The sequence below is a fragment of the Panthera tigris genome, chromosome B1 (genome assembly GCF_018350195.1).
Source record: "Panthera tigris isolate Pti1 chromosome B1, P.tigris_Pti1_mat1.1, whole genome shotgun sequence".
In the NCBI taxonomy this organism is placed as follows: domain Eukaryota; kingdom Metazoa; phylum Chordata; class Mammalia; order Carnivora; family Felidae; genus Panthera; species Panthera tigris.
The window spans coordinates 26,443,486-26,470,574 of NC_056663.1; the positions used below are offsets into that span (position 1 = coordinate 26,443,486).

Sequence of the window (27,089 nt, forward strand, 5' to 3'; positions counted from 1 at the left end):
TGGGAGGTGTCCGCTCGAGTTTGTGTGGCCGCCGCCGCGGGAACGCGAGCCCGGTAATTTTTCAACGGAGAAAGGCGAGGCTTTCGGGCTTGGCCGAGTGAGAGTGAGCGAGTGTCGGGCTCCGGCAGCTCTCTCCTTACGTGACAGCCGGCATGGAGCATGAGCGGAGCAAACAGCCTGGCAGCGAGGCCGTGGCTCCCGCGCGGCTGGAGTCGCCCCGGTCCGAGTGTGGGGAGGAGCCGCGGAACCCGAATCCTGAGGTGAGTCCGCCGCTCCCGTTCGTCGGTGCCCGGCCCTTCCGGACTCCCGCGCCCCTGCCTTCTAGGCTGTTCCGCAGAAACGTCAGCCTTTCGACTCCCAACCCCGGCCGCTCCCCCTGTTCCCATCCCCGGCGCCTTTCCTCGGGTTGGTTGTCTCCAACCCCCCTGTCGCCCGAATTTATCCTCTGGCAATGTGATGTGAGGAAATAGTCAAGACGAGAAGTGTGTGAACTGTGGTTTTAGAAGTTCTGGGGGGGAATTCTGCTCTAAATACTCAGGGCACGCTGTTGCTGTAGTCATTCTATCTAGCCCTTTTAGGTAGGTTATGTTTTTAAAACTCGCACCATACGCTCTAGGCGTGTCATTTCTAGGACCCGAAGTCCATTACCCGCCCCCGCCCCCCCCCAGCCTTAACGGAGGGTGATTGCGCCTATTATCGGAGCTTTTTGCCCATTTGCTACCATTTCATGTAGATATTCTACACGACCGCTTTTCGTAGTGATTTTGACAACTCACTGGTAGAACCCCGTACGGAGCAGAACTGTAAAGGCGGTCTCAAAACTTCCTTGTTCATCTCATTTGGCAGGTATACATTATTGGTGACTAGCGCTGCAGATTGTAAATAATCCTAATGCTGAAGTTGGCCCATTTCATTTGAGTAACGTATGTTGAGCACTTCATAGAGTGGGTACTTGCACGAGGCTTCCTTGCTCTTAACTCTTCCATCAACAGCCAGTTCTCCAAATAGCAGCTAGAATGATCTTTCAGTGACATGAATCTGATGTGTTTTTCCCCAGCTGAGTCTTCAGTTGGCTGCCCGGCAGGACCCGGCTCCTGCCTCCGTTGCTGACTTCTTCCCTTTTGCTGTCACAGCCCTTAGCTTCATGGGTTCTTTTATGGTGGATAGTCTTTCTTCTTAAGGATCTCTGATGCTCCCTTTGTTCTGCACGACCTTCTTTTGGGTTTTTTGCATAGCTGTCCCATTCTCCTTAAGATACACACTCCGAAAGGCCTTGGATGCTGTCTCTCTCTAACGAACCTCTTTTCCACCCACCTCCCTCTTCAGGCTGAGATGCTGTCAATAACATCGTCATGTAAGTTGGCTTCAAAATAATTGGATGTACTTCAGTATATTTTGAAAGTCTTCAAACTTTGAGATATAGCAACATAAGGTTAGGTCTGTGTTCCAAATTGGTTTTAGTGACTCATAGTTGTTAAAAACTTATTGTTGATACTATTTTTTTTTAATGTTTATTTATTTTTGAGAGAGAGAGAGAGAGAGAGACAGAGCGTGAGCAGGGGAGGAGAAGAGAGAGAGGGAGACACGGAATCCGAAGCAGGCTCCAGGCTCTGAGCTGTCAGCACACAGCCCGATGCGGGGCTCGAACTCATGAACTGTGAGATCATGGTCTGAGTGGAAGTTGGCCACTTAAACCGACTGAGCCACCCAGGCGCCCTGTATTGTTGGATACTATTAACAGTTTTGTTTTGTTTTCCTGTCTCAGGCAAGCAAAGTATTTTGTTGGAACATTGCTAAATCCATTTTCATTATTCCTAATGTCAGTTGTTTTTGTAAACTGATAGGTATTACATTTTCACATTTTTAACCAAGTAGGTACACCTTTCATCAGAACTCTTCTTTTGGAAGAATTTTAATCAGGCTAAATTATACTTCTAAGGTTTTTTTGTTTTTTGTTGTTGTTGTTTTTTTTTTAGCGTGTAGTTGCGGAGGCTGTTTGTTTCGTAGGTAACGCAGTTTTTTTGGCAATCATATATGAAAACATTTCCAAAATAACTATTTTCAGAATATTCTTGCTACAGAGAAAAGTTTCTTTTGATAAGCAGTTATCTTTTTATCTCACTGTTAAAACCTTTTCTTTCATGTTGAAATAACAAGTTGTGTTGAAAGGAAAACCTTTTAAGTTTCAAGCTATTAATCCCTTTCTCATCACAGAAAATGACAGCAATTTTGGAATACCTGTCTTGCAAAAGAAAATATGTAACTCAACTTTAAGTTCAAAAGCGTGGTAAGATAGTAAGCCTCTTTTTGGTATAAAAGTTTTTCATAGTCACTTCCCATACTGTATATGTTCTCTTATTTGAGATCATATAAATTGTACAGTCATTTATTTGGATACAGAAAAATTGCAGAAGGTCACAATACTGTGAAAATGAATATTCCTCTCCATAATATGGAATCTGCCCACACTTTTCTCATTATATGTCTGGTACTTTATGTGACCTGTGACAGGTGGACATAGACATTGGGGAGAATGTCATTGTCAGTCTATTGTTTAGTAAAATAATTGTGCATTTTACTAGATTTATAGTACATGCGGGTTTTTAATATTTTCTTTTTACTCCTTAGTGGGTTGACTTGAGCAACCTTCTTCAGAAACCATTAGTGTAGACCTTAAATTTGGGAGCAGACACTGATCACTGAGAACCAGACCTTCACGTGCCCTGAGCTTCATTGAAAGAGCTGGAGTTGGACCTGGGAGAGGAAGCAGATCTTCCTTTACAGAAATCATGATTTACAGCAGATTTAAGAGACCTTAGTGTTATTTTGGGTAATTTTTGTAGCTGCAGTTTTAGGTAAGAATTAAGCAAGTGAATCAGAGAGAGGACTTAGCCAAAGAATAAATTTGCTTAAATTGACTGAGCCATCTGTTTTGGTAGACAAACTGTTACTCATTGTTGACCTAAATTTTAACCCGACTGAAGATGGAGTTTAAAATTCACCGTAAGTTTAAAGACAAAGGATAAATTATCCTGATTAAATTCTAGCAATAAAGTAGCCAGGTATTGTAAATTTAATGTATTATTGAAAACTAATTACTTCCATAGCTTTAGTAAAGTTTTTTAACCATTTGTCAACAAGGAATTTCAATATAGTTATTCTTCAGTATATGGACAATTTACACATTGGGATTTCTGATCTCTTCCTCTGAAGACATAGGAATAATTCTTGAGTGCTCTAGCACAGTACCTAGCATTATATTTCTAGTAAATGTGTGTTGTATTAAACACACATTTGAGAGCTTTGAGCGAGAAATAGTCCCTGAACGTTTAGGATTAGTGCTAAGTCAGGGAATTTGGCCTGTCCATGGTTATCCCCTCTTAATCTGTAATTAGTTCTTATGGGGACAATGTAGTAAATTATGACTAAATTAACAGACTAATATGGATTAATGCTAAGTACCAAAGTTTTTTTTTTTAATTAAGTTTATTTTCTTGTTACTGAGTGTTGTTTTTTTTTTTTTTTTTTTTTTTTTAACGTTTATTCATTTTTGAGAGAGAGAGTGCAGGGTGGGACAGGAGTGGGGGGAAACCACCGCAGGGCTTGAACCCACGAACCATGAGATCATGACCTGAGTTGAACTCAGATGCTCAACTGACTGAGCCATTCAGGCACCCCAGTACCAAAGTCTTCTTGCAAATTCTGGAGCATACCTAATATTTGTAACATTGCATGTGGAAAATTGTTAACTTATAAATGGAACTTTGAAACTTGGCATATTAATAACTTTGGACTACCTGTGGAGTGATTACAATTGAGTTCAGTTTTTTCTTAACACAGAGTTTGACTTAAGGAGAGGAAAGATTTATGATACACTAACTGTAGTTCTCCTGAATAATTGGTATATATGTGGGTTTGGGAAATTGTGTGTTTTGAAGCTGAATACATTTCCTTCTTTGCTTGGGGTTCTAAGAGATTATGAACTAGGTTTCTGTATAGTCCCTTTTGTTTTTATATTGGTCAATTCTGTTAACTTAGTGAAATGAAGTGAGGTTAAAAAATTCTGAGGATGTCACTGACTTATACATGCACAATGTTGTAAAAGTTCTTTTAAAAATTGGTTTGTTTAGAAATTTTAGAATGTTTGTGAAAAGGTCTGTTCTGTAGTCTATGATGGTAATAAAGTTCCCATTAATAGCCATGGTGGTATGGTAGGTGGTATGGTGTTGGGAGCCTGATACACATAATCTCATTTAATCTTTATAATAACCTTGTTTAAATACTGTTTACCATTACCAAATACCAGATGCGACTTGGAATAGTTATTATTCTTTATTTTATAGATAAGGAAACTGAAGATCAGAGGCTAGTAAGTATTCAAGGTCATGCTGCTAGTAAATGGTCAGCTGGGTCTCTGTAGTGAAGTGCTCCCAGCACTGGTGCTATTTTTATTTAGCTTCATTTCTTTTAAGAAATCTCATGACTCAGAAGAGAGCAGGGTAACTCGTATTGGAAACATGTCTTCTTTCTATGCACTTTTTGTTGAACATGTAGTAATGAATAGGCCTCAGGAGTTTGAATCTTTAAGATGTTTGTATTAATTATAAGCTTATCTATATGTATATATATTTTTTTTGGTAGAAAAAGCAACAATGTAGATTTGATGGCCAAGAAACCAAAGGATCTAAGTTCATTACCTCCAGTGCAAGTGATTTCAGTGACCCAGTTTACAAAGAGATTGCTATTACGAATGGATGCATTAATAGAATGAGTAAGGAAGAACTCAGAGCTAAGCTTTCAGAATTCAAGCTTGAAACCAGGTAATTAATAACTTTTTAAAAATACAGAAGTAGTATATGCTTATCCTAGAAAATCTTGAATACACTGAAGAATTAGCCAATCATCTGTAATCCTACCATAAAGAGATAACCATTATTAACAATTCACATAGTAGCTACAATTTTCATTCTTATAAGTGAATCTTTATGTGCACCTTTGATTATTTATGGCAGTGTCTTGGCCAGTAGGCTAAGAGTGCTGAGTTGACAACCGTGAGTATTTTGACAGTCTACCTACCAGCAATGTACAGAAGTAGCTATTTTATTGTACTAAATATATTTAAAATTTTTTTAGTTGCTCATTTGGTTGATGGTTAATTACATCTTACTGAGATTGGATATGTATATATATATATATATTTTATTTTGTCCACTTGTGTTATTTTTATAAAGAGGGTTTCTTTGAAACCAAGTAATTTAAAAAAATTATTCACCTATCAGGAAATATGTTTTTTTCTGTTTTAGCTTTTAAAAATATGCAGAATGATAGCATGCATTATATTGAACTGGATATTGAATGAGAAAACAATGCAGCTTAGCCAACTCTGTGTGTGTGTGTGTGTGTGTGTGTGTGTGTGTGTGTATGTATGTGTGTGTATCTTCTGTGAAGTGTATACACTCTCTGTGTTTAGTAAATTTTTGCAAAACAAATCACTTTATGTTGACTTGGAGCTTGGAGTAGGAATGAATGACCTTTGGAATGCAGAATTTTGATAGTTAATTGTCAGCATCAAGAAAAGAATGGACTGCATGCAGTAGGTGAAAATGGTTATTGTTTCTGGGTCCTCATTATCCTTTTTTTCTTATAAGCAATATTTATCCTCTGTTTTAAAGTTAATTTATTTTTTTGAGAGTGAGATAGAGCATGAGTTGGGGAGGGGCAGAGAGAGAAGAAGAGCGAGGATCCCAATCAGGCTCTGCACCATCAGTACAGAGCCAGACGCAGGGCATGAATCCACGAACTGTGAGATCATGACCTGAGCCAAGATCAAGAAATACTCAGGTGCTCCCATTTTGGTAATTTAGAAAATCTCAAGCAAATAAACATATTAAAACATTCTGTCTTAAAACAACAAACTGGTTAATTATCAATATTCTCATGAATAGGATTCTTTTTCAGTGGTAGTTTGGGAAGGAAAGTAAAAGGTTAAATTAAAAAAAAATTTTTAACATATTTATTTTTGAGAGACAGAGACAGAGTGTAAGCGGGGAAGGGACAGAGAGAGAGAGAGAGACCCAGAATCCGAAGCTGGCTCTAGGCTCTGAGCTGTCAGCACAGAGCCCGACATGGGGCTGGAACCCATGAACTGTGAGATGATGACCTGAGCCTAAGTCAGAGACTCAACTGACTGAGGGCCCCCGGGTGCCCCTAAAATTTTTTTTTTAATAGTTATTAGTGATGTGTCGAAAATACCTTAGTTGTCACTGCACACTGGCTACAGTTTAGGTCCTTTTATTTTTACTGCCATTTTATATTTGTAAACCATTAATAGGACTCAAACAGTAACACTGAAGGAAGTCTGAGCACTAGTCATGACTTTTAATTTTTAGAAGTGAAGTACATACTGTTTGAAGTACATGACCACCATTACCAATGATTGTTATCTACTTAGAACAATCTTTTCTCCACCCACTATTTGTAGAACATGTATTTTGAAAATATCTGTAATCTTCTAAATAAAATTCTATCCATGGTAGATTAAGAAACCTGCTTCCAATTAAGAACCTATTGAGTATGGCTGTTCTTCTGGACATGGTTTACACTAGGGTATCTTCCAAATGAGTTTTCCTAGCTAGTAGACATTCAACTTTATATGCAAGGCTCATAATGCTTTCTTATTCATATGGGTATTTTAGTTGTCTAACCTATAAAAACCAAAAAGAAAGATAACATAAATATTCCATTTACCTGAATTTTCTTACTCTGAAATTTGTGTTTGGCCTGTAGAATAGTTCAACATTAATTTCAGTTGTTGTATTATGTATATCATTTTGGTATAAGGCAGTATGGCTATATAGGCAGTGTATGCTAACAAGGTGTATGGCTTGAAATACCGGTATAGGAGAAATGCTCTTATGTACTACAAAAATGAAAAGTTACTTCTGAAGGAAAATATTCTGTGTTACATTTGATTTTAATTCTCTGCTAACTTAGCCTTAAGTCTTGCTTTCTTTACATTTATTCTAGTTAATATTTGCTAAATTATGCTGTGACTGCCAGTTCAGTCCTTTGCCAGCAGGTAAGAGTTCAGATTTTTGATTGTAAAACTCATCTAAGAGTTAATTTTCTTTTTCTTTCCTTAGAGGAGTAAAGGATGTGCTAAAGAAAAGGCTGAAAAACTATTACAAGAAGCAGAAGCTGATGTTGAAAGAGGGCAATTGTGCTGACAGTTACTATGACTACATTTGTATCATTGATTTTGAAGCCACTTGTGAAGAGGGTAACCCACCTGAGTTTATACATGAAATAATTGAATTTCCTGTGGTTTTACTGAATACCCATACCTTAGAAATAGTAAGTGAATTGTTACATTTTGATTTTTCATTTTTAGCTGCAGCTATTCTGGTGTTCTCTAGTAGAGTAGGGATCTCATTTGCTATTTTTTTTTAAATTTTTTTTTTTAACGTTTATTTATTTTTGAGACAGAGAGAGACAGAGCATGAACGGGGGAGGGTCAGAGAGAGGGAGACACAGAATCTGAAACAGGCTCCAGGCTCTGAGCTGTCAGCACAGAGCCCGATGTGGGGCTCGAACTCACGGACCGCAACATCATGCCCTGAGCCGAAGTCGTTCGCTCAACCGACTGAGCCACCCAGGCGCCCCTCATTTGCTATTTTAAAGCTAGAATTAGAATTTAAAAGTGGGCTGTTGGCTCTTGTTGTGTACTATGTATCAGCTTGATTAATAGAAAAGCTGTAATGAAATAATTTCAGAGGCTACTTCTCTCCTTTTCCAGGAGCTAAAATTACATTGTTTTTTTTGTTTGGTTAGAACACATATCTGGCTGGACATCAGAATCTCTTAGGGAGTTAAAAAAAAAATGCCTGGCCCTCATCCCAGAGATTCTCATTTAGTTGTTCTGTGGTGGGGCCCCTGACATCAGCATGTTTTTAAAGCTTCTCAGTTGACATGCAGTCAGGATTAAGAACCACAGCTGTGGACTCCTATAGGCTCTGATCTCTAAAAATGGCAAATTACAGAAATTGCCTTTCAACTTAGAACTGGCCGTCTTTCTGGTGAAAAGTTTAGGGACATATGGCACTCGTAACCTTGGCTTTGAGCTATATAATATATTGGCTCTGTACTATTGGTTGTCACTGTCCTATTGGTTCTGGAAGTCGGAAGAAGTTCTCCAAAACACTACTATTTGCCTTGTAAAATCTGAGCAAACATATCATAACATCTCATCTATCTAAAAGTTACTTCTCTTCCATCACCAGTAGCCACCAAAACGTTGGGAGCAAGTATAAAAAAGGCTTGTGTATAAAAATGCATACATTTTTTTCTTAGTGTTATTCAGAATCTCTTTTAGTTATAATCAGCCTGTTTATATAATTTCCTTGCCCAAGGAAGATGGAAGTCCGTAAATTAAAAGGAAAAATGACCGCTACGACTGTAATAATCTTGCATAACTCACTGGATTCCACTTTTTCTTTCTTACTCAAATTTACTGCTCTAGGCTTTCTCTTCCCTCATTGAGACATTAATGACTTACTGCTTTTTACTGTATTGTTCCCGTCACATACGGACATGTTATTTTTCACACCATAAAAAGCTTTTACTAGATTCCACTTCCCTGCCAGCTACCCCATTTCTTTGTTCTTTTCTGGTAAGTATCTTTGAGAAAGTTAGGTACTGCTGTTTCCTCCCATTCTCTCTTAAACTCCCACCACTGTGGGTTTAAGTTAGGTCTTCAATCCTATCCCTCCACTAGCATCATTTGTTAGTGTCATCTCTGACTCTCATCTAAATGCTGGTATAATTGACCACTCTGTCCTTGAAATATTTGCTGCAGGTGACTGCCAGTACACCTCATTCTCTTAATTCGTCTCCATCCTCATTGGGCTCCCTTCCAGTTTCCCTTGCTGGTTCCTTCTTTTCTTCATAGCTCCTAATATTGGATGCCCCAGGGTTCAATCCTAGGTCCTGTTCTCCCTACAGATCCTCTCCCCTAATCCCATCTACTTTCAAAGCTTTTAGAAATTGTCTGTATGCTAATGACTCCCAACTGTTTATTTTCAACCTGGACATCAATCCCAAATCCAGGCAGCTTATTTAATATCTCTGCTTGGACATTTAAACAGACCTCTTAACATGTCCCAAAGTGAATTTACTCTCCACCTGTTGTGTGTTCAGCTTTCCCTAGCTTGAGTGATGGCAATTCTTATTTACTCAGTTCAGAAACCTTGGAATCATCCTGGACTCCTCTGTTTCTTCCCATCACACATCCAGATGAACTCCGGTTTGCTCTGCCTTCAAAATTCATCCAGAACCCAGCCACTTAACTGCATTCCTGTGACTCTAGTCTGAGCCCCAATAATTTCTTGTCTGGATTTACTGCATTCACCATCGAACTTGTCTCTGTTTCTGTCCTTGTCTCCTAAAGCAAGTCTCAACATAGTGTGCGGAGTGATCCTTATAAAATAGAAGCCATTTTCCTTCTTTGGCTCTTTCCCATCTTCCCTTCAGTGGCTCTTCTTTTAACTCAGAAAAAAGCCATATTCCTTAACATGATCTGGCCTCTCACCGCCTCTGATCATGCCATATTGACCTGCTTGCTGTTTCTCAGAGATACCAGGCATGTTCCACCCCCTCACCTCCAGGGCTTTAGTTCTAATTCCTTTCTTCCAGAAGTCTTGCTGTTTATTCCTCCCTCCTACACTCCCTCTCTTCTTTCCAGTCCTTCCTTGATTCTCACCTTCTGCATAAAGGTGATGATCTATTTAATAGTCTAGCTGAAACCATCCTCCACACCCAATTTTTCTGATCCTGCTTATCTGCTCTACTTTAATTTTTAATTCCCCTTATCATTTGATAACTTACTATGTAATCTGCTTAAGTGGTTGCTAAATATTTGCTCATCGAGTGCATAATTGTCTGGTAATCATTCTGATAGAAGTGAATGAAGTTTTTTATTAATGGTATATTTGATACTACCTGCTTGTATTGAGAAGGGAAGTTGCAGCATATTTTTGAAAGATTTTCATTGAAAATTATGAAAATATTGATACTTAAAAGGATAGAGCCTTCATTTATCTGAGAAATTCAGTTAAGTGGACTTTTTCTTTCTGCAATGCATTTGGTAAGTAAAGAGCATCTAACTTTTAAAGTTCAGACATTCTTTGCTGTTGTTGAATGTTGCTCTTTGACAAGAGTTAACCTTTACAACTCATTGGCTTAGTGTACTAATGTGAAGAAAGAATTTATTAGGAAATGGAACATTTTTCTTAATTTTTTGAGTCTTCTGTCACACAAAAAAAGTCTTTTTCTCTGTATCTACCTAGTATTAGCGATTGCTGCCTTTAGGCTTCAAAATTGTCCTTAAGTTTTAAAAGTGACTTAGCATGTTCTTGTTTAGGGAGGCAGTGTTGGGCTAGAGGAGAAAGCGCTTGGAGGTCTGAGCTTAATGGTAACAGTACCGGCCTTGTGAGCTCACAGACTTGTTGGGAGCAGATGAGAAGGCAAGCATGAGAGCTTCTCAAAGAGGATAAAAATGGCTACAAAAATATAGTATTCTTGCTCTTTAAACTACTACATCTCATGTAGTTCAATTTTGATTATTAGATTTCAGTTTAATGGAATCAACATAAAAATAAAGACTATTCAAGAGTAAATGAGAGAGCAGTAATCTAGAACTAATTTATTATAACTAAAGATTGGCATTTTTTTCAAAGAGTTTACTATTATTTAAAAAGCTGGTAGCATCTTGAAGTTGAGGTTGCATTATTAAGCTTTACAGTTTCAAATAGTACAAACAAAATTATCAACATTTTGCTTCTCAAGATAATGTGTAAACTGGCTTGAAGGCTTGCTTTCAGATACTTGTTTTATCTTAAAAAAATTTAAACTATGAAGCATAGTCAAAATTAGAGTGCTTTGGGAGTAGAGAATTCTCCTGAAATGGTTAAAATTCTAGAAAGGGTTATGTCATAAGCACCTATAAAATTATAGTCTCCTGTGGCTTAATATTTCATGTACCTTGTGTCTTGTATCTGAAGTCATAGAAAATACTTTAACTTGCTCTCCTTTCCTTGTAGGAAGATACATTTCAGCAGTATGTGAGACCGGAGATTAACACCCAACTTTCTGATTTCTGCATCAGCCTAACTGGAATTACTCAGGTTCTAATTCTATGTTCTTTTTTCTAGAGTTTGAAAGAGGTTCTGAAATTAGGGTTGTATTTCATAGTTTAAAAAATTATTATAAACAACATACTTACTTGATAAAGATTTTCTATATTATAATATGAAAAAAGTAGGAAAGCAAATTTTATACCTGGTAAAATCTTTCTAGCCTTTCCTCTTGAGGACTGGCAATGATGAATCTAAGGGTTTAATTTTTTTGATCATTGGTAGAATAATTGTTACCATGCTGGACTTGGAAGTTTTAAAATGTATCTGTTTATAACCTGACCTTCTATATAGGTTAATGTTTTATTAGGTCTTGATCTTTTTATTGTGTTGTAATGTGTTAGGGCCTTTGTTTAGTTAGTTCCCTTATTCATTTACTCATTCACTCAACAAGTATTTGAGTGCTTCCTGTAGTATTTGCCAAGGTACCTGGGACACAGAGATAGTTAAGTCAGTCTCCTCAGGTCACTCGACAGTCTGTATTCAGGAGGACAGACAGACTAAACCAGTGAGTGGTGACAATATTGTTAAGACTAATGAGCAAGTCGTTGTTTTATCAGGGTAGTATGGGCATCTTATGACAGAGGGAATGGAGGGCTGTCCTGTGCCAGACTTCCTCAAGTTAGTGAACTTGGGCTGAATCATGATAGGTCAATAGGCAGGAAAGAATGGCTGGGCATTTCACGTGTGCATGGTAGGACTGTCAGTAGTTGGGGATGGTCAGGTGTGCATGAGCTAGTAAGAAAGTGGTCAAAAATACAGCTAAAGTGGTAGAAAAAACAGCTACAGTGGTAGGCGAGGGAGGCCAGGTCATGAAGAGTCTTGTGTGTCTTTTTATCCTGAAAGCCTTGGGGAATGTTTGCAGGATTTTAAGTATGGAAGTGATGTGACGATCAACTGAGGAAGCTCAGTCTGGCAGCGGTGTGTTATCTGTTGTAGAAAGATCTGAGCTTTGAGATAGGGAGACCGTGTTGGAGGGCTGTGGCTTGTAGCTGGGAGATTTCCCTTTTCTCCACTCCGGAGAATTAGTCAGCCACTAGGTTGAGGCCTTAAAAAAATGGAGAACCACTGGGGATGATCTTAAATCTTCATTTGGGGAGGATTGTAAACAATCTTTAATTATCTTAAAAATGCAATGTTAGGTGGATCTCAGCCAAGGAAATCACGTAGAGTTTAAAATATCATAGATGAGACTTTCTCTTACTGTTCCTTTCTCTTCAACGTTTGTGTCTATTTGTAGGACTACATGTAGCTACTCTGATTTTTATATATTTTACTTTTATATCCTCAGGATCAGGTAGACAGAGCTGATACCTTCCCTCAGGTACTAAAAAAAGTAATTGACTGGATGAAATCGAAGGAGTTAGGAACAAAGTATAAATATTGCATATTGACAGATGGGTGAGTATTTAGCAAAATTATCTTTTGTAATTTCCTTTTTAAAGATAAAAGATGTTCGTGTTCATTTAACGTTCAGAATAACCACAAAAAGTATTATTTACTGATAGTTCTGGGGTCTCCCACAAGAGACCATATTTTTCTTCTCACATTCTTATTTCTACTTAAACTTTGAATCCTAGGGACCAAAGAGAGGAGGGAAAGCAATGGTAACAGTCTAATCCAGGACTAGAAGACTAGGGAAGGATAAGTGTTAATGTGTAAAACTAAAATGACCTTTTTATCATGACACTTCCTTGCTCAAAGAAGTCCCAAATTTTCAGTCTGGCTTTCAAGCCAGACCTGAAGCCTGTGTATCCTAATCCACCTGCCATTCTTTTCCACTGTGGTCATGCTGGCCCATGAACCATATGGTGTGTCCTTTGTGCACTTTTTCATGCTTTTCTTCTACTAGAAGGGTCTCTTCCTTTACTGCTTTATTAAGCCCTTCTGTTTTACTACGCATACTTCAACTCATACTGATTTTTGGTTTTTTGGATATCTCATAGGCTTTATATATGTACCATTTGTGTTGGCATCTAAATATTCTGATAGACTTAAACTTTATTTATGTAAGACTTACGTGTGCAAGGTGATTAAAAATCCTTTCAGGGTAAGGACTTGGGCTACTTGATATAATCTTCCATAATGCTTACTGTAGTCTGAACTCAAAATTTTGTGTGCTCAAAAAGCATTTGTTAGATGAAAAATTTAGAGGGAAGATCAGAAAGATTAAAACAAGGATTACAGGCATTGTGCCAAGGCAGCTCCTAAAGGATAGTGCTATTAAGATTGAAGAAGAAAGTCCTAATCGACTTCTGTTTCAAACTGTGGACAGATTGCACACTAAAATGGAGATGTCACTTACATAAAGGGTTTAGTGACCCTTACATAGGAAAAAAGCACTGAGTGTAGTCACATTATAATTGTGTTTAAAAGTAGAAATTTGGGAAAATGTTGATGGACCTCTTTAGAAATCTGTTGATTTTGAATGTGAATGAGCAGTGTGCCTGCCAAAGTATATAGGTGTTTTTGTCATAACACAGTATGTGTGATTCTGTAAAAACCTCACATTCTGGGACATAGCTCATACCTCCAGAAATAATTTGGACCACGCAGGCAAGCAGTTCACATTAAGTGGAAGTTGCCTCAGAGGATATTACAAATGCACAGAAGCAATAGGATCCTGGGGACAAGCACTCGTTTTTAATTTTTTAATAATATACTTGAAAGTACTGTTGGCAGTACAGCAGCTGAGTTGAGAGTTTTTTCTTTCCTGCTGAAGGTTATAATTTCTACAGCTATTGTCCCGATTCCTTTTTTCCTAGGAAAAACCATGTACAAACCAACACAACGTCCATATTGTACAATCAGTATTTTCCTACTTAACTACATAAGTTGATTAGTGTTGTAGAAACATATGCTGTAACACAACAAATTGTATTCTAACCCCTGAATAGCTACTTTCTTCTCTTTGAAATATTTTGTTCATTTGTTTTGTTTCAAAGCGCACCCTCAAAGAACTTCCTAATATGATAAACTTGCCATTAAAAGTAAGCTTAGCAGAATTATTTTTGGCTTATGAAAAAATAATTAGCAACATAGAAGTCTGCCCAAGTAATCAGAACCATGAAAATGGTCATGATGAGCCTAGTAAGAATTAGTCAGTTTGTGAGAAAAATTTAATATACCTGACTTGTACTTTTCTTTGTTTTTTTAAAGTTTATTTTTGAAGTAGTATTTTGGAGGTAGAGAGGTTAATTTTGTAAGTTTGATATATGTGAATATCAGCAAGAAAGGGGATGTGTAAATCAAAAACAAATAGAATGATTTTACTTGTAAGAACAGTATGGTATTTATTTCATTGTTTTTCACCCCTGTTTTTGATTTTACAAGTTCGTGGGATATGAGTAAGTTCCTGAATATTCAGTGCCGGCTAAGCAGGCTCAAATATCCTCCTTTTGCTAAAAAGTGGATCAATATTCGAAAGTCATATGGGAACTTTTACAAGGTAAAAATTTTCATTTTATTGATTATATTGCTCTTGATAAACTTATTACATTTTGCATGTACATCACATTGTGATTTACTTGGTGCTTTTCACAGGAAAAGGCAATATACCTATGTTACTTACTATCTAAACATGAATATGATCATGATCTTATGAATTTAGAAAGTTGAGCTGTTTTTCTTTAAATCTATTACCATTATTTGAATAGGTTAATTGTATATACATGCTCTTCAGTAACAGAGGTTTGAAACTATAGGGGTATTTAATGTGTGAATTGTTTGTGGAACAAATGCTCCCCACTGAATTTTAATTTTATCAGAGTTAATGCATAGGTGTAGTGTAAATTTTTAAAAGTAGTATTACAAGGCTTATGACAAGTGGCAGTCATCCACTCTGGCCCTTACCGGCACTGGTTCCTATTCTCCTAAGGCAGACAATTTCAACTTTTTGTAGCTCTTTCTTCCAATATTTACCTTCATACTTTTAAATGATAGGTTAATGCTATTTGTTGAATTTTCGGTTTGAGGTATCTCTTGAGTTCCTGCAATGGAAGATGAAGATTTAGCTCTGTGAAAAAGCCACAGTACCTGCATGTCCTTCCCCTCTGTGTGTCTTCCTAATCAGTTACATTATCTTTGTAATCAAATTATTCCTAGGTGCTTCTGTTCTTGTAACACTAGAGACTTCACAACTTCTCCCCAGATTTAACAAGTGCCTCCTTCAGTCGTTATCCTATTACTTTCCATTCAAACTGTAGACTGCTCCCCAGTACTCAGAACACTCAGGTGCCCTCCAGTGTTCGTTTTCTTTTTCTCTCTCTCTCTCTCTCTCTCTCTCTCTCTCTCTCTCTCTCTCTCTCTCTCTCTCCCCCCCTCTCCCCCCCTCCCTCCCTCTCTCCCCCTCCCTCCCTCCCTCCTTTTTCCTTGGAGATTACCTGCCTGGAACTTTTAATCCTGTTCTAATTTGAACTTTTTGTTTTTCAGGCTTTTTCTAAAATCATCCTAGGAGATTTTTCTTTTTCTTTGCTTCTCTATCACATGTAAGACCTTGTGCTGTCTTCTTTCTTCCTTTACAACCTCATTTTGATGAAGCACATCCTAGTTTCATGAGAAAAGGCGCTTTCCCTTAAAAACATTTTTTGTGGTTTTGACATTTTTTAAAGCTGACAAGTGTACATACAGAAGAGTGGAGTTTTTTTTAAAGTGAAATCCCTTGTAACTTCCGCTCACTCAACCCCTTTTCTTCTTCCCAGAGCCCCTACCCCACAGCCCATACTTTCATGGAAATCATTTTCTTGTTTTTCCTTACAGTTTTACTGTTTATATGTACATCCGTTATACTTTTGCCTGTTTTTGAACATGTTTTAGCATCGTGCTGGCTGTATTGTTCATTTTGCTTTTTTCCCCGGCATTATGTTTGAGATTCATCGATGTCATGTATGTAGCTGTTGTTAACTTTATTGCCATGTAGAATTTCATTGTATGAATATCAGGAGTTTGTTTATCTGCTCTATTTGACTGGTCATGTGGGGTTTTTATGAACAGTGGTGCTATAAACATTCTTACGCATGTCTTCTGGGGCTTCTTTGCGCTCATTTCTCTAGGGTATAAACCTACGAGTAGGATTGCTTGTTGTAGGATATGTGCATCATTGATGTTAGGTAATGCAAAAATAGTTTTCTGAGGGGGTTGTACCAATTTGCACTCTCCCCAGAAGAGTAGATGAGTTCATAATTGCTCCACGTCTTTGCCAGCATCTGGTGTTGCCAGACATTTTAAGTGTTTATAAATCTGGTGGATGTGGGATGCCATCTCATTAAGGTCCTAATATGCATTTGTTTAATTGCTTCTCAGGTTGAGCTTGTTTTCCTATGATTATTAGCCATTTGAATTTATTTTGTAAAGTTCCTGTTTAAATCTTCCCATTTAAAAAAATTGAGTAATCTGGGGCGCCTGAGTGGCTCAGTCAGTTGAGCATCCGACTTCAGGTCATGATCTCGTGATTTGTGGGTTCAAGCCCCACATTCTGCTCTGTGCTGACAGCTTGGAGCCTGGAGCCTGCTTCAGATTCTGTGTCTCCCTCTCTCTCTCTTCCCCTCCCCCACTCACCTGCACGCCCTCTCAAAAATAAACATTAAAAATTGGGTAGTTCTTCTGTAACTGTAGATTATAAATTGTGGTTGTGTATAGATATTTATTTTGGATACTAGTCCTTTGATTATATTTGGTGTTTTTTTACTTCTTTGTGAATTTAGCTTTTCACTCATTTTATGATTTTTCAAAAAAACTTTTTTTTATGGAAAATTACAAATGTATACAAAAGTTGACAGGTATAATGAACCCTCGTTACCCAGTTTGAATAGTTATAATCTCATGGCCAACCTTGTTTCATCTGTATCTTCACCTGCTTACCCCTTTCCTTACTCTATTGAAGCAGATCTCAAACTTTATTTTCATTTGATCTGTAAACATGTTGTTATGTAATTCCAAAAAATAAGGAATTCTTTTGAAAAGCATAACCACCATACCATTATCACACAGAAAAACCAACAGGAATTCCTTAATGTTCTCAAATAGTCATAAATATCATAGTTTTCTTTTTAAATTTAATTAGCTTTTTAAATTGAAACATAGTCGATATCGATGTTATATTAGTTTCAGGTGTACAACATAGTGATCGGATAGTTCAGTACATCACCCCCTACTCACCATGATCCGTGTTACCATCTGCTAGCATACAGGCTTATTACAGTGGTATTGACTGGTCCCCGTGCCGTGCATTTCATCCCTGTGACTTCCTTTATGCTTGGGAGTTGGTACCTCTTAGTCTTCTTCACCTTATTTTTTTCTTCTACTTTTTGTGTTTTGAATCAGAATAAGGTCCACACATTTATAGTTGGTTGACATGTCTCTTAAATTTTTTAATCTCTAATTAAATTCCTTTTCCACCTGTTTTTCTAACAATTGTTTTATTTTGTTTTTAAGAAACAACCATTTGTCCTGTAGGTTTTCCCACTGTCTGCATTTTGCTAATGTGATAATTCAAATGTGTCTCTATGCTCTGTGTTTTATGTAAATCTGTAGGGTCTTGGTCATCTTTAGGCCCTTTTTTTTTTTTTTTTTTTTTTTTGCTGTACCTCAGGTGACAATGCATTCTTATATTAGGACATCTTTGTCAAACCTTTATTTATTCCAAGGATAATTATTAATAATTTAATAATTAATTAAGCCATAACATAATTTTTAAGTCTGCATAAAAATATCTATTGTTCACAATACATTAGAGTGTTCAGAAAGTTGCAGATATATTAAGGCAATAACATTGCCAGTGCTCTTTTTTTTTTTTTTTTAAGTTTATCTTTGAGAAATAGAGACAGAGTGGGAGAGGGGCAGAGAGACACACACAGAATCTGAAATAGGTTCCAGGCTCTGCGCTGTCAGCACAGAGCCTGATGCGGGGCTTGAACTCATATGCTGTGAGATTATGACCTGAGCTTAAGTCAGAGGACCAACCGAGTGAACCACCCAGGCTCCCCACTCTTTTCTTTTTAATACATTTTTTAAAGTTTATTTATTAATTTTGAGGCAGGGGAAGGGGCAGAGACAGAGGGAGAGAGAATCCCAAGCAGGCTCTGTGCTGTCACCACAGAGCCAAACGCTGGGCTCGAACTCATGACTGTGAGATCATGGTCTCAGCTGAAATCAAGAATCAGATGCTTAAGCAACTGAGCCATCTAGGCACCCAACCAGTGCTCTTTTGAGTACAGAATAATATTTCTTTGTGAATCTGTATATGTTGACCAGTTTATTAGGCTGCTCTTTTCTATGTGGATTTCTTCTGTTCATAAATTTATTGACTGTGATGCCAATTAGTGTAAGTTGAGGAAACTTAACATTTATCTTTTTAAAATGTTTCCTTCTCTGCCGTCACCCCCCCCCCCCCCCCCCCCCCCGCCCCTGCCAATATCCAAGCAGGCCTAAAAGTCTTAGCACAAATTTTTACTATATAGGAGTCTAACAATGTATGGTCTTTGGCAAGTACAAAGTATTCTTTTTTCCAGGGGCACCTGGGTGGCTCAGTTGGTTAAGTGTCTGACTCTTGGTTTCGGCTCAGGTCATGATCTCATGGTTTATGAGTTCAAGCCCTGACTCAGACTCTTTGCGGACAGTGCATAGCCTGCTTGGGATTCTCCCTCTCTCTCTCTGTCCCTCCCCCGCATGTGTGCTCTTTCTCCCTCTCTCTCAAAGTAAATAAACTTAACAAAAAAAACAAGTATTCTTTTTTTTTCTTTTAAAACCAAAAATTACTCTTTATCCAGCCTTTCTTAGGAGTGGAGATAGATAGATCTCTAAATTTGAGATTAATCTCTTTCCTTTTCATAAATTAAAAAATTCGTGGGGCGCCTGGGTGACGCAGTCGGTTAAGCGTCCGACTTCAGCCAGGTGACGATCTCGCGGTCTGTGAGTTCGAGCCCCGCGTCAGGCTCTGGGCTGATGGCTCGGAGCCTGGAGCCTGTTTCCGATTCTGTGTCTCCCTCTCTCTCTGCCCCTCCCCCGTTCATGCTCTGTCTCTCTCTGTCCCAAAAATAAAAAAATAAAAAACGTTGAAAAAAAAAATTAAAAAAAAAAAAATTCGTAAGGCAAACATAATACTTTTCTGTTTAATAACTAGCTGAAACTTAAAGTGGGTTTGAGTTTTCTATGAGTAGGCTGAAACAATACGGATACAAATACAGCCTACAGACACAATTTTATACAAGATTTTGGAAAATAAAAAAGCTTATTTCTGCGTGGCATGATCAGACTCAAGTGTAGGTTTAACTCAAAAATATGCAGACATGTTAGTTTTTAATTTCTTTTCTAGTTCTTTATACACATTAAATGTCATTTTTGAAATAAAAGGATGAAGCACATTGGTAAGGTGATAGCTGTTTGTTTTCGTTCTTTTGTTTTTGTCTTTCTTTTTCCTGTACAAATACTCAGTTCTGGTTAGGATTTGAGACAAGCTTGCATGGATTTCGTATTCCACTGAAATGAGACAGCTTCTGTGCTCGCTCTTCATATTGTTAAATAAGAAGAGGTTTATTACTCACACATATAAAAGGTTGAAAGCTGCAGTGAAATATTCATTGCTTTTCTGTGAATGACTGGACCCTCTTCTTTGGCAGAAATCCACAACTATTCTTTTTTTCTTTTTAAATTTATTTTAGAGAGAGAGAGCACAAGCAGGGGACGGACAGAGAGAGAGGGAGAGAGAGAATCCCAAGCAGGCTCCTCACTGTCAGCACAGAGCCCGACTCAGAGGTTCAGTCTCACAAACTGCAAGATCACGACCTGAGCCAAAATCAAGAGTTAGACGCTTAACCAACTGAGCCACCCAGGCGCCCCTAAATCCATGACTATTCTAAAGGCAGATCAGTAAATCTCTTCTCTAGTGTACAGTCAGACTGTACATTACAAAGCTCTTTTCAAAGTGAAGTTCTGTGGCTGAGCAGAAGATTCTAAGAAAGGGTTTTTTACCTAGTCACCCTCTGGTGTTGAAAGGGAGGAAAAATACTGTCTAATTTTCTACAATTTGTCCAGATGGCTTACATTAAGTCTTGAGACTTGCTAATAGCTTTTCTCACTGTCAAGCCTAAGCAAAAGTGTGAACATTGGCAGTTTTTTTGCAATATGATTTTCCCAAAGATTCACTTTTCCTTGAAATCCAAGAATCTTACCACTTGAAGTTAAGGGTTTTCTCCAGGGTCTTATCTTGTTGAATTAGTTTATGTGATGAAAATGTCTAGGCTAGTTTCTGCAGCTCTTCTGCAAACCAGTCAGCAATTTCTGGCCTACCACTTTCCTGCCATTCACCTTCCAAGTCCGTCACCGTGCTGAGAACTTCTTGCCAGGCCAGAGAATGCGTGAGGTTTATGTGCTCTTTACCCAGGTTCTCACACAGCTCTTCAGTTTTAGACAGGATTGAGTGAATTGGCCCTTGTTTAATAGAGCTGATAATTTTTTTTGGCACAATCCCTGATTTTTCATGTTACCTCTGATTTATTTTGTGGTAAAATAGGCATAGCATAACAATATGCACCATTCTGACCATTTTAACTGTACAGTTTAGTGAAGGATGGACATTCATATTGTCATGCAGCCATCACCACCATCCATTTGCAGAACTTTTTCATCTTCCAAAACAGAAACTCTATACTTTTTAAACAGTGACTCCCTGTTGCCCCTTCCTCCAGCCCCTGGCAGCCACCATGCCACTTTCTCTGTGAATTGTACCGCTCTAGGTACCTCATATAAGGGAATCTTCTGGTATTTGTTTTTTTTGTGACAGGCATATTGCACTTAGTGTAATGTCTTCAAGGTTCGTGTGTGCTGTGGTAGGTGTCAGAATTTCCTTCCTTTGTAAAGCTACGTGATAATTCCATTGTTTGAGAAGTTCTTTCCTTTTGAAGGCTGAATAATATTTCATTATATTTTTAGACCACATTTTGTTTATCCATTCATCTGTTGATGGACAGTTGGGTTGCCTCCACCTTCCGGCCATTGTGAATAATGCTCCAGTGAACATGCAGGTGCAAATAACGGAGTCCCCGCTTTCAGTTCTTTGGGTGTATACCTAGAAGTGGAATTAGATCATACAGAAATTCTATGTTTAATTTTTTGAGGACTCCCAAATGGTTTTCCGTAGTGGCTGCCCCATTTTACATTGTCACCAGCAATGCACAGGGGTTTCAGTTTTTCTGTATCCTTGCCAGCACTTATTTTCCATTTTCTTTTTTTCTCTTTTTTATGTTTTTTATGTTCTGAGGCAGGGGATATAGAGAGAGTGTGCACGCTCCATTGGGAGAGGGCTAGAGAGTGGGGGGTGGAGGGTGGAGGGTGGAGTGGGGGGTGGGGGCAGAGGATCCAAAGTGCGCTCTATGCTGACAACACAGAGCCCGACAGAGGGCTCGAACTCACAAACCCTGAGATCATGACCTGAGCCAAAGTCTGACACTTAACCAAATGAGCCACCCAGGCACCCCTCTTTTTATATTTTTAAATGATGGCTATGTAATGGGTATGAAGTGGTATCTCACTGTGGTTTTGATTTGTATTTCCAGAATGATTAGTGATGTTGAGCAGTTTTTCATGTGCTTATTGGCCAGTTGTATGTCTTTGGAGAAATGTCTGTATAAGTCTTTTTGCCCATTTTGAAATCGTGTAATTTTTTTTTTTATTGTTGAGTTTTAGGAATTATTTGTATATTCTGGATATTAATCCTTTTTCAGATCTATGATTTCCAAATATTTTCTTCCATTCTGTGGGTTGTCTTTTGCTATTGATAGTGTGTCCTTTTATATACGAAAGTTTTAAATTTTTATGAAGTCCAGTTTATCGAGTTTTTCTTTTGTTGCCTCTGCTTTTGGGTGTCATATCCAAGAAACCATTGCCAAATCCAATGTCATGTAACTTTTCCCTTAGGTTTTCTTAGAATTTTGTAGTTCTGACTCTTTCTTAGGTTTAGTCTTTGATCCATTTTGAGTTAATATTTTGCTAGTGACTATACTGAATTTGTAGATCGTGTTAAGTATTTCTGATTATTTAGCAATATTAAATCTTTCAATTTATGAACATGTCTCCCCATTTAATGTATGTTGTCTTTAATTTCTTTCAGCAACATTTTGTAATTTTCAATATACAAGTCTTTCACTTCTTTGGTTAAACTTTATAATTTATTTTTTGCTACTGAAATGGAATTTTTTTCTTAATATCCTTTTTGGATTGTTCATTATTGTATAGAAATACAACTGATTTTTTAAGTTTATTTATTTTGAGAGAGAGAGAGAGCACGTGCAGGCATGAGCAGGGGAGAGGGAGAGGGAGAGAGAGAATCCCAAGCTGACAGCGCAGAGCCCTATGCAGGACTCGAACTCACGAACCGTGAGATAATGACTGAAATCCTGAGTCAGACACTTAACTGTCTGGGCCCCCTGGGCTCCATGCAACTGATTTTTTGTGTGCTGGTTTTGTATCCTGTGACTTTGCTGTCTTTGCTTATTCTGACAGTTTTTTGGTGGAATCTTCAGAATTTTCTAAATAAAAGATCACGACACTTGCAAACATAGATAACTTTTTCCTTTCCAGTGGAGATGCCTTTTATTTTTTTTTTTGCCTACTTATTCTGGTTAGAACTTCTGATACTGTTTTGAATGGGGAAAGTGGGCATCCTTATCTTGTTCCTGATCTTAGAGGGAGAGCTTTCGGTCTTTTCACCATTGAATATAATGTTCACTGTAAATTTTTTATATATGGACTTTGTTATTTTGAGGTAGATTTCTTCTCTTCCTACTTTGTTGAGAGTTTTCATCATGAAAGGGTGTTTAATTTTAACAAATGCTTTTTCTGCATCAATTGAGATGATTATGTGTTTCTTTTTTCCCTTCATTCTGTTAGTGTGGTTTGTTACATTGGTTGATTTTTGTATGTTGAACCATCCTTGCTTTCTAAGACTAAATCCCACTTGTTCATGGTGTGTAATCCATTTAATATGCTGCTCAATTTGGTTTGCTGGTATTGTTGAGGATTTTTGCATCAGTATTTATAAGGGATATTGATCTGTAGTTTTCTTGTAGTGTCTTTGTCTGGCCTCCATATCAGGATAATGCTAACCTCATCAAGTGATTTAGGAAGTGTTCCCTCTTCGGTTTTTTGCAAGAGTTAGAGAAGGATCAGTGTTAATACTTCTTTAAATGTTTTTTAGAATCCACCAGTGAAACCATCTGGTCCTGGGCTTCTCTTGGTTGGGAGGTTTTTGATTACCAATTCTGTCATCCTCCTTACTTATTGTAGGTCTGTTCAGATTTTCTGTTCCTTAACAATTCAGTCTTGGTGGGTTGTGTGTCTAGGGATAGTCCATTTCACCTAAGTTGTTCAGTGTGTTGGAAAAATTATTTTTGGAAGCACATTTTCTAGGTGATATTTAGTGAAAGGACCAGAAGGTGGTAATTCCAGCTAAGGATAATTAATGATGTTTATCATGGTTCTTTTATATCATTTACTTTGTGATTCTCCTAATAACCCAGTGAGTAAACAGGATAACTGTTAGTCTTATTTTATTTTTTAAAGTTTATTTTTGAGGGAGAGAGAGCACACACGTGAGTGGGGGAGGGGCAGAGAGAGGGAGCAAGAATCACAAGCAGGCTCCACGCTCATCACCTAGCCCAACCTGGGGTTTGATCTCACGATTGTGAGATCCTGACTGACCTGAGTGAAATCAAGAGTCAGGTGCCTGACTGAGCCACCCAGGTGCCCCTACTCTTATTTTACAGATAAAGAAGCTGAAGCCCCAAGATGTTTAGGTGACATAGCTATACAGACTACACAATGTAAAACTTAACAGATCTTCCCAGTAGTGATATACAGAAGGTAGAATGGTGCTTCTCAAAAGTGGAGGGGCATATTGAAATTTGGGGTGTGAGATTTTTATATTTATCAAATATTTAAATAAATTTAAATATTTATATTTAAGTAGGTTGAAAAGTATCACATGATAATGTCTTTCATTCTTGATCTTCATCATTGTTTTTTTAAGTTTATTTTTGAGAGAGACGGAGACAACGTGAGTGGGGGAGAGGGAGAGAGAGAATCCCAAGCAGGCTCCGTGTGGCCAACACAGAGCCCCATGTGGGGCTCAAACTCACAAAACCACAAAATCATGACCTGAGCCAAAACCAAGTCAGACACTCAACTGGCTGAGCTCCCCAGCCGCCCTGATCTTTATTGTCTTTAGTCATAGAAAGGCTAGATTTTTTTCAGTGTATCCACTGAAGGAGTCTATCAAGTAAAATAACACATTATGGTAAAATACCATACAAAAGAATGTTTGAGTTCAAATGGTAGAGCTTTAACTTAGATGTCTAAAACAATACATTTCTCCACCTCCGCCCCCCTCCCCAGGGAATGAATGAATGAATGAATGAATGAGTGAATAAATAAATAAATAAATAAATAAATAAAACAATACATTTTCTTTCATAAATGATTTGTCAAATTATAAAACTAGATTCTTTAGATGTCTTGAGGATTCTGTCTGTTTATATGTATTTTCATCTATAACTTCATTTTTTTAAGCTCTGAAGGTTTGAATTATTTGCTCCATTTAACCAAGAGTATTTGCCCTTTGCCTAACTTTAACTATTACTGTTAATTTTCAATTTCTTATTTTTCACAGTGATTTATAGAATACTAAAGAATTATTTACTAAGCTATTTATTTTTCAGGTTCCTAGAAGCCAAACCAAATTAACAATAATGCTTGAAAAGCTAGGAATGGATTATGATGGGAGGCCTCACAGTGGTCTTGACGACTCTAAGAACATTGCCCGAATAGCAGTTCGAATGCTTCAAGATGGATGTGAACTCCGAATTAATGAGAAAATGCATGCAGGACAGCTAATGAGTGTGTCTTCCTCGTTGCCAATAGAGGGCACTCCAGCTCCACAAATGCCACATTCTAGAAAATAACAACATTTTTGCCCTTTGCCCATGGATCATTCACTCTAACTGGAGTTGCTACAAAGAGGTAGCAGATGAATACTTATTGAATTAGTCATGCAGTGCAAAATTTGAGCACCTTAAACATTTAAACTCTTACTACAGTTACAGTTATATATAAATGTATGTGAACAGATTCTGTGGAGAGGGCGTATTGAATTTTTTTGTCACCAGCACTTTTAATATGAGCAGTATTTGTTACACAGTAACAGTTCCTGCTTAGAAGTGAATTTTGTAATTTAAGGTGTCCAAGATGTGTCCCTTTTGGTTTTAAAATGCGAACGCTTTATTGGCTCTTCCCTTGAATGTCCTATCTTACTGATGTTAAAATATATAATGTATTTCTACATTAACATCATTAGATCAAGTCATTTCTTACAGTGCAGAAAAGATTGGAAGGCCTTATCTAGCCTTTGGGTTTTAAGAATATCATAGTCCTTTTGATTTTTGAAATCTATATGTGAAGTTCACCTGTGCATAGTGAATTTCATAAGGTACTTGGTACACATACCTGCCCACATTTCTTTTCAGTTTATAATTGGAAGACTTGTGTGTTAGATTATAGGGCCTTCTTAAAAGTTCAGTTACTGGTGAGATTAATGGAAAGTCAGAGGAAAATACCATTTAAAAGAGTTTAAGGGCTGTACCTCAAACTTTGTAACATATAAACATATCAGTGGGTTTTTCTTAACTTGGTTTTTTGGTTCCCCTCCCTCTTGTGACATATATCTGCCCTAATTCTTAAATCTAAAAGACCATGCTTTGAAATAGACTAAAAATAAGGGTCACCACTTAATTTTGCATTTGTATTCAACACTATGAGTAAGGTTAATAAAGTCAAATAATGGTTTTTAACATCTTATGTTTTTATTAAAAGTTGATTTTACATAGTGAGTACCACTGTTAATTCTTAACTAATTCTAAAAACGTAAGTGTGTTCATGGGGTTGAAAAAGCAACTTTTATCTCGAAGCTAAAAATGTTTTCTGAATTGAATTTCCCCCTATAGCTTTCATGGAACAATTTACTTCTTTTCTTTTACTTTCTATTAGTAATTATGATGCCACTTTATTTTAATGATTTACATATTAATTAAATGAATTTTGTAGAGGCTTCCAATACTGGTGATTGGAAAAAAGGAGGCATTTTTCTCAGTCTGAGAATTGTCTCCAGAAAACTATAGAAGGAATGAGAATTCTGCCTTTGAGTAGTAGTTAGAATAACAAGTGGATTAACAAGGCATAAGGGAATATGATGTCCTTAGACACACTGATATGGGTTATAGTAAAAGAAGGAAATGTAGATGTTTTAGATTTATGCTGTAAACTTTGAGGATGAAGTGGATATATGCTGACATTTTTGTGAATCCCAAGTAGTGCCATATAACATACCATAAAGAATTACTGAAAATTTCCAAGAATTTCCTTCGTACCTTGCTGAGTTACAGGGCCAGGGCAGAGTAGTAGAGAATAGCAAATCACTATTGAGATGTGAATGCCAGGAGGTCCACTGGCACATATTTTAGGTGATTTTTTCCACATAGCCACCTTACTGTAGAATTCAAATTTCATGTCATAGCAAAACCATAATTATCTTTTGCCAGCTTCTGTTGCTCATCAACAGCTGAAATTGCAATTGGGAAATCTGAGAATGGCGAAGAAACATTACTCTCTTGTTTTGTTTTTAAATTTTTTTAAGCTTTATTTATTTGGAGAGAGAGAACATGAGCAGGGGAGGTACAGGGGGAGGGAAAGAATGACATAGGGGCTCAAACTCACAAACTGTGAGATATGACCTGAGCCGAAATCAAGAGTCGGACGGTTAACTGACTGAGCCACCCAGGCGCCCCTGTTTGTTTTTAAGTCAGACTTCTAATTTCTTTGTCAGTTTTTCTTTTTTTGTAAAATAACCCAAGTACT

General features: G+C 37.5%; 1 protein-coding gene across 3 annotated transcripts; it reads left to right on the top strand.

The window, feature by feature from the left end:
* ERI1 (exoribonuclease 1) lies at positions 1-26,066 on the top strand. Of its 3 annotated transcripts, XM_042983113.1 has the most exons (8): positions 311-578; positions 1,327-1,354; positions 4,642-4,820; positions 7,143-7,353; positions 11,097-11,180; positions 12,481-12,590; positions 14,523-14,637; positions 24,899-25,158. In XM_042983113.1, the coding sequence occupies exons 3-8, from the start codon at positions 4,768-4,770 to the stop codon at positions 25,139-25,141; spliced, it is 816 nt and encodes a 271-aa protein (XP_042839047.1). In that variant the 5' UTR covers positions 311-578; positions 1,327-1,354; positions 4,642-4,767; the 3' UTR covers positions 25,142-25,158. The 3 variants fall into 3 exon arrangements, with proteins under 3 accessions (XP_007094009.1, XP_042839047.1, XP_042839046.1); XM_007093947.2 differs by lacking the exons at positions 311-578; positions 1,327-1,354 and adding an exon at positions 1-260 and having other exon boundaries at positions 24,899-26,066; XM_042983112.1 differs by lacking the exons at positions 311-578; positions 1,327-1,354 and adding an exon at positions 2,636-2,855.
* The last annotated feature ends 1,023 nt before the right edge of the window (positions 26,067-27,089 follow it).